Source organism: Magnolia sinica, chromosome 11 (genome assembly GCF_029962835.1).
Source record: "Magnolia sinica isolate HGM2019 chromosome 11, MsV1, whole genome shotgun sequence".
Classification (NCBI taxonomy): Eukaryota; Viridiplantae; Streptophyta; class Magnoliopsida; order Magnoliales; family Magnoliaceae; genus Magnolia; species Magnolia sinica.
The window spans coordinates 70,300,975-70,314,887 of NC_080583.1; the positions used below are offsets into that span (position 1 = coordinate 70,300,975).

Below are 13,913 nucleotides of genomic sequence, written 5' to 3' on the forward strand. Positions count from 1 at the left end.
TTATTTATCTATTTATATTTAAAGATTTAGATTCATGGCGACAGTTTTCCTCTATCTAGAGTAAAAATATTTTTTTTCAATGTTAGACTAATATGGAGAGACAGTTGTAGTGAGCTTGAACACGATACATCGATCATCTACCTGACCAGGGTAGAAGGCTCATTGTATCCCTTATTCGTCCATGTGGATCCTGGTCTTCTGCTTGGTCAAAGCAGTGAGTCCGTTGGTAATCGCCCAGGATTGAGAATTGAGTCAAGCCGCGAATGCTTCATAGGTGTATACTTCTGTAATTTCGTAGTCCGATCAATCTAAATATTTAAGGAATGACCATCATTGGAAAGTTCAAATCTCCTATTTATAAGGTTGTTCTTTAGGTCTCAGTTTACGAGAGTCCTCGTTTTAATTTATATCCAAATTGGAGGTTAATAAATCTCTCGATATGCCTATGGTCAAAGATCATCCTAGAAAGTTTCTAAAGGCACAAAATTTTATATGAATTACCATTTCAATCTTAGGGCTAGTGGGTTATGAGCAGACTACAATTCGATTTCATAAATTTCAAGAATGAAGGAATAGTTGAAGTTTTAAGGTATTTTTGTGGTTTGAAGTGCTGATAATGCTAATAAAGATGTGGTAAGGCATCATACATACAAGCATTCACAAGGTGACAAGAAAATTCCAAGGCAATCCATAATTCATATTGGATTCAAAGTGTCATTGGTATGGCCAGTTACATCCTACAGTATAGATTTACATGTATTACTAGATACTCTAAACATAAAGGAAAAAACGGACTAATCAAGCAAAAGTTCTAACTATCTTTAATACATGGAAGTAGTCCTAACTGACTCAAAATAAAATTACTGTTTATCAGTAAGGTCAAGCTACTACTCTTCTGGGTCAGACGAGGATGAGGGTGCTTCCTCCCCCTTACTACAGCAAATCAGGGTCCTTATGGCTCGATATATCTTCTTATTCCATTTCTCCTACTTCACTTGGTTCTCCTCGATCCTGGTCATTCTAGTGTCGAGTGCATCCAAGCGCTCAAGTATGTCTGGGGCGATAAGTGGCTCCCCGCCGACTTCTTCAATTTCCTCGGCTTCTTTGGCCTCCTCAGCTTCATCCTCATTCTCATTCTCGTCGCTTTCATCGCTTTCCTCTTCTTCTTCATCAGGGTCCCCGTATTGGTCAATGTGGGCCTGTCGCTGCTTGGGGCCTATCCCCATCTTATTCAACATGTCATAGCCCAATAGCTGTGTCGGTAAAGGATTTCCATCCAATCCACCCACTCCGTATTGTTGAACCAACCGACAAACCAGGTGACCAAATGAAAGGCATGCACTCTTCCTCGTAGCTCTTGTAGCCTGCACAATCTGGTGGAGTACTACGCTAGGGAAGCACACATTTTCTCCCTGTCCCACCTGATATAGGAACTCTACCATATAGTGGGAGCACTCGGAGTGGTTCAGTAGCCTCGGGTACACATTATGGGTGCAAATGTGGTGAAAAGCTCGGTACACTGGGCTAAAGTTGGTCAAGCTCAGACCGACCTCTCGCTCCCCACGCTTCCATTGGGGAACCCACCCACAAAAAAAGTGGGTCCACTCATCACGGGCTTGACTCGTATCTAAGTTTCCCTCATCAATCTGTACCTCACATCGTGGCACTCTAAGTACGTCGGCAATATCCTCCACTCCAAAGTGGAACCTCTTGCTACCCACTATAACATCAAAGCCTAGGGGTTTGAATTGAGGGTTTAAAATCCGCACTAACTTATCCTTCATCTGCCTAGGAATCTCCATAGAATATTAGACCCCATTCCTTTTCCATAAGCCGACCAAGTAGGGCGTACTTATCGAACAGATGCTCCTCCAAGGAGGCTTCGAAGGCGACGTTACGTACACGAAAATTTCCCATATCTTCAATGGGCGGTTAGGAGGCTTGGGTTGTGAGCCCTCTTTGGGGATCATTTCGGCACTTGGATCAGACTTCTAAGGCTGCCTTCCCCTTTGGATCAGCCATTTGCTTGCTTCGCCTTTCTCGGCTCGGTCCCGACTCAGCGGTTGCCAGTCTTTTCTTCCCCATGAGTAAAAGAATCACCGGGATGGAGAAGAAAGAGGCGACGGCGGCTAGGAAATGGATGGTTGATAATGTAGGTGGATTGTTGGAGGAATGATCTTAGGGATGGCTTTGAGAATGACTTGAGGATGGGTCTAGGAATGGGTTTTGGGGAAAATGGGTTGGAAGTGGATGTTGGTGATGGGTTTGGGTTGGGTATGAGGAAGAAGAGATGGGAGTTTGTTGAAGGGTAGGGATTTGAGGAGTGGTTTGAAGAAATGGGTGTTGAGAAGGGTTGAAGATGGGTTGTCAAGAGGGTTTTGGAGAAATTAGAGTGAGGTGGGTTAGGGAGATGCGTAATGTGGAAGAAGAAGATTGTAGATTGAGATTTGGATTTAAGATTGGGGAAGGGAGAGACTTTTTAAGGGTTTTAAAGCAATGGAGGGGAGTGAGATGGGAGGAAAATGGAGCTATTAGGTCTTCATTTGTAAGAAAACCCACACGTGTGTATATTGCAAATGAGGAGGGGATCCATGGTTTGGGTTCGGGCATGGTCTGCGCCAGTCGGGCGTGGGCTGCGCCCGCTGGGTGTGGCCACGCTGAGCCTCTAGACAATCGGGCGTGGGCTACACTCACTGGCGTGGCGAGTGCAGACGGTCGGGGTGGCCAGGCGTGGTCACACCAGCCGGGCATTTTTCCAGATAGGGCCCATTTGTTTTGTGATTTTTCAGGCGCCGGTAAGGTCCCCGAGGAAGTACCATATATGAATTTGGGGTAGGAGAAGTTGGTCTATGCAATAGGCCTACTATTTCATGAAATTCCTCCTGGTTAGTGACCAAAACCTCATTTTTCTCCAGTTTCACTATTTTCAGTAAATGTTTGTTCAATCCTAACTCTTTATCCCCAAATAGGTTGAAACTTTCAAATTTGGCCGGATATTCGCTCATTTGATCTAGGACGATAGTTTCAATCATCCGATCATTCAGTTTCCGGGTTGTTTCTATTAGCGGGCTGAGGTAATGTAAGACTCTCGGACCCATTCCTTAGCGTCACTACTCTCCTTTACTTCTTAACCCTAACTCTTTAGAAGTCTTATCTTCCGTTCAAGATTGCCGGTTTAGAGCATGGAATGGTTCCTAACACTCTATGTCTTCGTTGCATTCCCTATCGTTTCTATATCGCTATTGTGTTTCTTCTCAAGTCAGCGAACGCATTAGTGGGTTCATGGTCCACGACCCAATTAATTCCAAACCATTGCTCTGATACCAACTTGTAATGCCCAGAAAATTGGGGGTCATGCATACACTCGACTCTCCAAGTTCTCGGGTATCACTTATAACTATTTTACTAATTTGCGTTTAACCAAGTTTAGATGCACAATATGGAATTTCTTGAAACATGAAGTACAACCACAACTAGTCAACTAAAATGAAAGAGGCCAAATATATACAAGTCCAAAATAATATGAATGGGTCGCACAAGGTGTTGCCTAACAAAATCATAAAAAATATGTCCAAAGGAATGATGAGCTGAGTCCAACACCTAGCAATCCAAATCCATCTACTAAGCCGGTGGAGAACTGCCCATCAGCTAGAAGTAGGACAGCTTGTCCTCCTCATCACGACTCGCGCCGTCAGGCTCCTCGTACTCTGTATCACTAGCAACTACGGGAGAGTCTGGTTGGTGTTTTAAAACACTGTCCCATAGTGGAAGTGAGTGATTAACTCAGTGGGTGCTATTAATCTTAAGTTACATCAGGTATCAATTATATTATGAATTTAATGAAAGACAAACATTCATAAATCCTTAGCTAATCTTATTAATGCATAAGCATAATAAATGATATGATGCATGACCTCGCTACAACACTCCCTCGAGCGACTCCATCTAACAATCGCACATGACCAGCACTCCTTCATTGCGACCTCAAATGCTAAGTTACCAAATCCTAGCTAATGCAATGCGTGAATAATGTTAACCGAGTATTTAGTTACACTACCAAAAAATCGAGCAAAGGCTATGGAGAGTGGAAGCTTTTAGCTACGGATTTAATCCGTAGTAATATAGCTACGGATTTAAGCCATAGCTATAGCCTAAGTTTTCTGTCGCTAAAGCTACTCCCCACCTAAAATATATTAAATATATATTAAATATAAATGGTGCTCTAGGGGATCCATGAGGTCCACTTGAATATATGAGTTTGATCTAAGCCGTCCAAAAATTCTGATATATAATTTTAGTGTATGAGCCCAAAAATTATGTAGTTTAAATCTCTAAGTGGACCATACCATAAGAAATAATAGAAATTAAATTTATACTGTTAATATATTGTGTGGTCTCCTTATAGATTCGATCTAACTCATTTTTTTTTATCAACACTTATAATAATAATTTAAAATTAATGGACGGAGTGGATATATGAAATACATCACAGTGGGCCCCACGGTCCTAAAAACATAAAACGTCCAGGAGCCGTCCGTCACGCGCCCCTCCAAAACCTCAAAATCCCTTCAAAACCCAAAACGCCCGTCCGCCATTTTCTCCCGCTCGCCCGACGAACCCATCTCTCTATCTCTTTCTCGCACTCAATCTCTCTCTCTTTCCTTTGCCCTCTCTCGATCTCCCGATCTCCCTCACCCTCTCTCCCTATCTCAAGGCCGCATTCTCCTCTCTATTTTCAAAAACCCATTTTGCTGTAAGAAGGAGAAGAAGAAGGAGAAGGAGAAGAAGACGGAGCACGGTTAGTTTCTTTCTTTCTCCCTCTTTATCTCTTTCTCAAAACTTTCAATCCTTCAATCCGCATTCCCCTCTCCTTGTTTCTGAAATCTAAGGGCCCAATTGGCCAGTCGGATTGGAAGGGATTGGATGTTGTTGGAAGGGATTGGAAGTTAAATCCTGGGATTGGCCGGGCGTGCCAAACAGATTCAACCACCCATATTGGCCATTTTGGGCATTTCAGATACAGGCCAACCTCGCATGGAACGCCCACCATTAGGGCCTGTGGTGATTGAACGCCCACCATTAGGGCCTGTTTGGCCAGGCAGATTGGATGGAATTGGATGGTATTAGAGTGGATTGCACAGATTTCTAGGTAATGATAGTTGCGTCAGTGGATTGGTGCAAGATCTATGGGATTGCTATATCCTGGGATTGCTATTTCCGGTCTATTTGGGATGCCCGGCCAATACCGGGATTAAACCTTCAAATCCCTTTTAATCCCTTGAACCAAACACGTCCCAAGCAATTTTGAAGGGATTAGGGGTGGATTGGATGGGATTTAAAGGTAATGATGGTGATGTCAGTGGATTGTCTTAAGATCCTGAAATGAATTCCAGAATTTTTTTTTTTTGGGTTTGTCAGATTGTGACGTCAATTTGAATTTCTATATTTTTTTTTCAATGTCTTTTATGTTACTGGCACAGGCATTCATATACATTGAAAAATATGATTGAAGTGCTAGACTAGCATGTGCATTTACACCATTTTTTAAATGTTGGTGACTCATCCACCACACGTGTCATAAAACATGTTAATCCACTGCATTGCATTCATCAGGAATCAAGCAGTGGTATGGAGCTACTGAGATGCATCTGACTTTATTGCACACTACTGCAATGGTTGGTCATAGTGTTTGCAAACATCAACTAACTTTCATTCAACACACACACACACACACACACACACATATATATATATATATATATATATATATATATATTTATAATCTTGAAGAGAATTTCAGAAAATTTGTTGGTTTGTCAGTTTGCGAGATCAATTTGAATATCTTTTAATTTGGTATAATGTCTGTTATGTTACTGGAACGAGCATTCATTTACATTCAGAAATGTGATTGAAGGGCTAGACTAAGTCACTAAGATGTGCATTTCCACCATTTCTTAAATGGTGGTGTTTCATCCACCAAACATGTGCCATAACACATGTTAATTCACCTCACTGCATTTTTCAGGTATCAAGTAGTGGCATGAAGCTACTAAGATGTGCATTGCCATAACACATGTTAATTCCATAACCTTTGCTCCATTTTTTGGTAGTGTAAATTTTCATGAAGTTCTCAAGACCATTCCTTGAGAACAATATTGCATTGTGATATATGTGGCTTTATTATCAGCTTATGATTCGGAATATTTCAGGTGCCCGGATTGTAATGTGAGGTATTTGTTTTTTGGCAGCCATTGGATTTAGGCCTCACAAACTGTAAATAAATATAGAATTTTGGCTCTCAAGTTTACAGTCCCTGTCTACGGTGTTTTTATGTGAGATGGAAATGAGAAATGGGTCCTGGGAGTTCCATGAAATTTGCGAAGTGTTTGAATCAAATTAACTGTGGGTACAAAACAAAAACTTTGGCTGCAACTATACTTTCTAGCTCATTTAACAGGTTTAGGGCCTGTTGGATGTCCCATGTAACCATTTTGGGATTGAAGGATATCTAAAAAAGTAATGGCCGAAGATTTGTTTCCCCACTTCTATCAGTTTGGAGCAAAGAACTATTGAAAATGTTGCTTATTTAGATTCAGAATTTTTTGCATGACAGATGAGCATCTGTTCTGCCTCAGATAGTCAGTTTGGAAGATGACCAAATGTGCCCTTAATTTCTTAAGTTTAGGATATGATAGTATGAGAACTCATGTACTTTCCTCAGCATTTGGCCGATATTATTGGAGGAAATTCTCGATATCTGCTGCGCACTGCAGTTCCTGGCTGATTGATGTATTTACTACTGTTCATGTTGCATTGCCATCTTTCATTTTTGTGCTTCTTTTCCTTTTTAATAAATTGTGGGGTATCCATAAACAAGGAACTTTCACACTGTCATCCACACTTTAGTTACTTGGTTTGTTGTCTGCATGGAAGTTTTTTTTTTTTTTTTAACCGTTTAATTTCTAGCAAGAGGTGCTTGACTTTCAGGTCCATGTATATAAACCTCTTTGTATTCCTACTCCTTTTTAACTCTAATAAATGTGGTTGGTGTCATGTATTTGTATTTTTATTTTGACTATTGTTAGAAAATGCTTAATAAATGTTTGATCATTTTCTGCATTTTCAAGTTTAATTTCTGCTTGAATTTCTTGGTTATGAGAATCCCATCTTGCAGGCTTTATGGTCTTGATGTACATCTTTGAGACATATCTGGATATACGGCAACATGCATCTCTAAAGCTGCCAATTCTTCCTAAACCTTTGGTTGGAGTGGTCAGTCAAGAAAAAGTTGAGAATTCTCAAGCATTTAGTCTTGATAAAAGGTTTGTTTTTATCCATTGAGGATCATTCTGCATCCCATGTGTATGCGCTTGTGATTCAAAAATCTGCTTTAAACATGTTGTCGATCCATTTCAGCGGTTGAATTAGTTTACAGCTTCATCAGTCTTCTTATTACATGAAATTAAATTGGTTATATAGATTGGAATCTCTGGCTGGCTGAGACTAACTTCTTTGAGGTTTATATATTTTAGCAACTTCCACTTTATTCATGGGGCTGTAACCATACTAATGGATACCACAATTTTGTTCTTTGGTGTGCTGCCATGGTTTTGGAAGGTGAGTCAAGAGAATTGTGTCACTGTTGTTCTTTTGGCAGAAATTCATTTGCTGTGCTTTTTGGGCTGCAGAGATCTGGAGACTTTCTGGTGCACATGGGCCTTAATTCAGAGAATGAAATACTTCACACCCTTGCATTCTTAGGAGGTGTTATGATTTGGTCACAGGTGTGATATAAAATCTTCCAATGGTTCTCAAATATTTAAATTGCACTTCATTTTCAAAAAATTGACTATAGTTTTCATGTCTCGTAGTACCCTTTTTCTTGTATTTGGTGTGGAAACTTGAATTTCATTCATGTAACCATCATGTGATGAGATATCTCTTTTTTTTTTTCCTCACTGAGTTTGTGAAGTTGAGAAATCTTCTCCTGTAATTTTTTTCCTTTTTCTAATGTGGACATATAAAACAGTACATGGATATCCATATCCAACTTCACTAGTTAAATAGATTGATTGTATGTCCAACACAGTACATATTGTTATTTATTGTCATTAATATATGCGGGATTGCATGTACATGCTAAAGTCAGCAAGGAAGTTCATGCAAGGTCGAAGTCGTTTAGCAGGTGGCCCATTGCCCCAGCTTGTATGTGTCTTGGCCAAAAAATTAGGATAGTTATGATGTTGCCTATATTGTGTAGTGTAGTGTGTGTGTGTGTGTGTGTGTGTGTGTGTGTGTGTGTGTTGACCACCAAAAATATTTATTCGAATTGCATCCAAGCAGTTAATTAAGAGGGGAGAAGAACTAGTCAACTATTGAATTAAAAAGATCCTCCATTCCTTGAACTGCCAATCTTCAAAGAGTATTCATCATCATCATAATAGCCTGGTCCCAACTATTTGGTCTGGCTTTATGAATCCTGTTATGCCAATCATTTGAAATTGGAATTCCCATGATTGCTTGGAAACTGTATGAAAACTGGCATCCATCTAACTTCAGCTTTCTTTTATCTGGGCTGGGGTCCAGAAAATTAGATACATGCCTATAAATAAGCGAGCCCATTCTTTCTGGTCGCTTGGCAAGGGCATGACTACTGGCTGTCTGCCTGAAATTAGACCTCTTTTATCTGGTCTGGGAACAGTGAAAATAGATACATGTGCAGAAATATGCAATTTTTTTTGAAGGGTAATAAATATGCAATTCTTCTGGAGATTTTGGAGATTCTCATGATTAGGGGAGATCCATATTTCTTGAGAAGCATCAGTTTCTAATGAGCAGACGACCTTTTGATCACACTATTAATAGATGCCTTTGTCCTTGAAGGTTAAAATTATGTGTCATTAACAGATGTATTTATGCTAAAAGGATAAAATTATGCTTGCAAGGAATCTTTTATGCGATGACTTACCTGATGAGTGGATTTTTAACTCAATGGCCAAATGTATGGCTGTGGTGCTAAATAGTCCCATATGTTTAAATAGTGGCCAAAGGGACTGTTGCATTAACAATTTTCCACGAGAAAACAGAGATTTTCAACTAGAATAGAAGACAACAACACATCCTAAACTGTTAAAGAAGTTCTTCATGCCACACATGAAAATTTTGGTGCTTGATATAGGGAAAAGATATAATCGGTCCATTTATTTGCAAAATGATTTATTATGGGCACAATCACTAAGAAGCTGGTAGATAGTTATATTTGTTGCTTTTCTCAATGATGTCCATTAAAATGCTGCAGGTTTCTCATCTGTTCACTGAATGGTGTCAAATTTGTGAACTTCCTGGTATGAATGATGCATCTTATGCCCATTACATTTCATAATTGCAACAAAGTGGGCTACTTAAAGGTTTTCTTTGTTATGTGGTCATGACTTGTTTGTTTCTTCTCTCACTACGATTAAACTGGTTATATCTGATATTGTTGAGCTTGACTTCTTTCAAGGAGTGTTAATTCAGACCCAATTAGGTAGACTATTGCAAAAGCACGTCATAGAGGAAAGTTTAGACCAAATATATTGAGTTTAAGAGAACCATTGAGAAAATTAACATCTTCCCTTGATGCTAGTGGATATTAACAACAGGAAAATGCCACTTTCAACTACCCTTGTGACATTACTGTTCAAATTTGGCCTACTTTACATTTAAAAAGGAAGTAAGATTAGACATACCCATCTTCTAAACTAGAAACTTTTCCTCAGTTCCTGAGATTTAAGGCTCTCTTGAATATAAATTGTTGTTGATGGGTTCTTTCTTGCTATCAGTTTTGTTGGTCTGTAAGGAAAACCTTGGAAGCATACAATGGAAGGTAAGGAAAACCCTCGAGGTCCCTTCTTTGAATCATGAAAAGGTATTTGTGCTCTTTTCATTGAGTGGGTAGTTGATTACTCAAGCATGACGGTTATGCGTATTCTTTCAGGTGGATGTTGCATGTGGAAAGATTGGAGCTGCATATTTCAGATTCAAGCATCTGGTACGTCTCTTGTCAAGAATGCACATGTGTAGTTCATTAAACAGTACATTATGTGATATCGTGTGCATGATATCTATGTTGTAATTTTCCTCATGTATTTTGCTTAAAATCCATGTTTATGCATGATTCTCATGCATTGACATGGATTTGAGCTAAAAAAGATCGAAATGGAAAATTTGAGAAAACAGGGGAGATTTTCTTTTATAAAGTAAGTATTTGGGACCAAGTGGTTACGTATTTGCTCCATTAAATTTGCTCGAAATTAATGGAGCAGACCCGGATGTGCGTCGGAGCTATCCGGATGAGCGGGGGTCCCTGGAAGGTGGGAACCGCTGTTATGACCATGATGAAGCTGTCCATTTTCTATGGACAGCATTGGAGGGGCCTGACCATTTAGACAGGCCGTGTTTATATATTTGATCGAAATTAATGGAGCAGACCCGGATGTGCGTCGGAGCTATTCGGAAGAGCGGGGTTCCCTGGAAAGAGGGAACCGCTATTATGACCATGATGAAGCTGTCCATTTTTTATGGACAGCATTGGAAGGGCCTGGCATTTGTGTCGGATGGCCGTGTTTATATCTGTGTTTGCTTTGCAGGGACCATACCCTTAACCTAAACCAAAACCTATGACCTAAAACCTTAACCTATAACCTAAACCTCAACCTTAACCTAAACCTAAACCTTAACCTAAATATATAACCTTAACCTAAAACCTAAAACCTAAACCTAAACCTTAACCTATTCTCAATTCCCTAAACCTATATCTTATAACCTAAACGTAAACCTAAACCTTAACCTATACCTATAACCTTAACCTAAACCAAAACCTATGACTTAAAACCTTAACCTATAACCTAAACCTCAACATTAACTTAAACCTAAACCTCAACCTAAACATATAACCTTAACCTAAAACCTAAAACCTAAACCTAAACCTAAACCTATAACCTAAATGTATTCTCAATTCTCTAAACTTAAACCTACACCTAATCCTAATCTTAACTCCCTAACCTAAACCTATACCTAAACTTGAAAACCCAAACATAAACCCGATCCCGAACCCAAACCCGATATCCTAAACCTAAACCTTAACCTATTCTCAATTCCCTAAACCTATATCTTATAATCTAAACTTAATCAAATCCCAAAACCTAAACCTTAACTTATACCTATAACCTATAACCTAAACCAAAACCCATGACCTAAAACCTTAACCTATAACCTAAACCTCAACCTTAACTTAAACCTAAACCTTAACCTAAACATATAACCTTAACCTAAAACCTAAAACCTAAACCTAAACCTATAACCTAAATGTATTCTCAATTCTCTAAACTTAAACCTACACCTAATCCTAATCTTAACTCCCTAACCTAAACCTATACCTAAACTTGAAAACCTAAACATAAACTCGATCCCGAACCCAAACCCAATATCCTAAACCTAAACCTTAACCTATACTCAATTCCCTAAAACTATATCTTATAACCTAAACTTAATCAAATTCCAAAACCTAAACCTTAACTTATACCTATAACCTATAACCTAAACCAACACCCATGACCTAAAACCTTAACCTATAACCTAAACCTCAACCTTAACTTAAACCTAAACCTATAACCTAAACTCAATTCCCTAAACCTAAACCTAGACCTAATCCTAAACCTATAGCCTAAACTCAAATCCCTAAACCTTAACCTATAACCTAACCTAAACCTATACTTATAACCTAAAACTATTCCCAAATCCCAAAACCTATTACCTAAACTTATTCTCAAATCCCAAAACCTATTACCTAAACCCATTCTCAAATCCAAAACCTATAACCTAAACCTGAACCCATTATCAAATCCCAAAACCTATAACCTAAACCAAAACCTAAACCTAAACCTAAACCCAAAACCTAAACCTAAACCTGAACCTATAACCTAAACTCAATTCCCTAAACCTAAACCTACATCTAATCCTAAACCTACAGCCTAAACTCAAATCCCTAAACCTTAACCTATAACCTAACGTAAACCAATACTTATAACCTAAAACTATTCCCAAATCCCAAAACCTATTACCTAAACCCATTCTCAAATCCAAAACCTATAACCTAAACCTGAACCCATTATCAAATCCCAAAACCTATAACCTAAACCAAAACCAAAACCTATAACCTAAACCCGAACCCATTCTCAAATCCTCAAAACCCAAACCGACACCTAAACCTAACCCTAAACCTAAACCTATAACCTAAACTCAATTCCCTAAACCTCAACCTAGACCTAATCCTAAACCTATAACCTAAACTCAAATCCCAAAACCTTAACCTATAACCTAACCTAAACCTATACTTATAACCTAAAACTATTCCCAAATCCCAAAACCTATTACCTAAACCTAAACCTAAACCTAAACCTATAACCTAAACTCAATTCCCTAAACCTAAACCTACACCTAATCCTAAACCTATAGCCTAAACTCAAATCCCTAAACCTTAACCTATAACCTAACGTAAACCAATTACTTATAACCTAAAACTATTCCCAAATCCCAAAACCTATTACCTAAACCCATTCTCAAATCCAAAACCTATAACCTAAACCTGAACCCATTATCAAATCCCAAAACCTATAACCTAAACCAAAACCAAAACCTATAACCTAAACCCTAACCCATTCTTAAATCCCAAAACCCAAACCGAAACCTAAACATAAACCTAAACCTAAAACCTAAACTCAATTCCCTAAACCTCAACCTAGACCTAATCCTAAACATATAGCCTAAACTCAAATCCCTAAACCTCAACCTAAACCTAAACCTAAACCTATAACCTAAAATCAATTCCCTAAACCTCAACCTAGACCTAATCCTAAACCTATAACCAAAACCCAAGCCGACACCTAAACCTAAACCTAAACCTATAACCTAACCTCAACATAGACCTAAACTTAAACCTATAGCCTAATCTCAAATCACTAAACCTTAACCTAGACAAAGACCTAAACCTAAACTTATAGCCTAAACTCAATTCAATAAACCTCAACCTAAACCTAAACCTAAACCTAAACCTATAACCTAAACTCAATTCCCTAAACCTCAACCTAGACCTAATCCTAAACCTAAACCTAAACTCAAATCCCTAAACCTTAACCTATAACCTAACCTAAACCTATAACTAAAACCCAAACCGACACCTAAACCTAAACCTAAACCTAAACCTATAACCTAACCTCAACCTACACCTAAACTTAAACCTATAGCCTAAACTCAAATCCCTAAACCTTAACCTAGACCTAGACCTAAACCTAAACCTATAGCCTAAACTCAATTCCCTAAACCTCAACCTAGACCTAATCCTAAACCTAAACCTAAACTCAATTCCCTAAACCTTAACCTATAACCTAACCTCAACCTACACCTAAACTTAAACCTATAGCCTAAACTCAAATCCCTAAACCTTAACCTAGACCTAGACCTAAACCTAAACCTATAGCCTAAACTCAATTCCCTAAACCTCAACCTACACCTAAACTTAAACCTATAGCCTAAACTCAAATCCCTAAACCTTAACCTAGACCTAGATCTAAACCTAAACCTATAGCCTAAACTCAATTCCCTAAACCTCAACCTAAACCTAAACCTAAACCAATAGCCTAAACTCAATTCCCTAAACCTCAACCTAAACCTAAACCTAAACCTATAACCTAAACTCAATTCCCTAAACCTCAACCTAGACCTAATCATAAACCTAAACCTAAACTCAAATCCCTAAACCTTAACCTATAACCTAACCTAAACCTATAACCAAAACCCAAACCGACACCTAAACCTAAACCTAAACCTAAACCTATAACCTAACCTCAACCTAGACCTAAACTTAAACCTATAGC

At 38.7% G+C, this 13,913-nt stretch overlaps 1 protein-coding gene across 1 annotated transcript; it reads left to right on the forward strand.

Annotated features, from left to right (window-relative positions):
- Positions 1-7,178: 7,178 nt before the first annotated feature.
- Positions 7,179-8,246, forward strand: LOC131218430 (CAAX prenyl protease 1 homolog). The gene is made up of 3 exons (XM_058213005.1): positions 7,179-7,322; positions 7,533-7,617; positions 7,689-8,246. Exons 1-3 carry the CDS (start codon positions 7,180-7,182, stop codon positions 7,788-7,790), a joined length of 330 nt encoding a protein of 109 aa, XP_058068988.1. The 5' UTR covers position 7,179; the 3' UTR covers positions 7,791-8,246.
- The last annotated feature ends 5,667 nt before the right edge of the window (positions 8,247-13,913 follow it).

Excerpts from the sequence above, each read along its gene's own strand:
- LOC131218430 (XM_058213005.1), top strand. The coding sequence starts at position 7,180 with ATGGTCTTGATGTACATCTTTGAGACATATCTGGATATACGGCAACAT. Across the intron at positions 7,323-7,532 it reads GCATTTAGTCTTGATAAAAG|CAACTTCCACTTTATTCATG; the intron begins GTTTGTTTTTAT and ends TATATATTTTAG. Across the intron at positions 7,618-7,688 it reads TGCTGCCATGGTTTTGGAAG|AGATCTGGAGACTTTCTGGT; the intron begins GTGAGTCAAGAG and ends TTTGGGCTGCAG.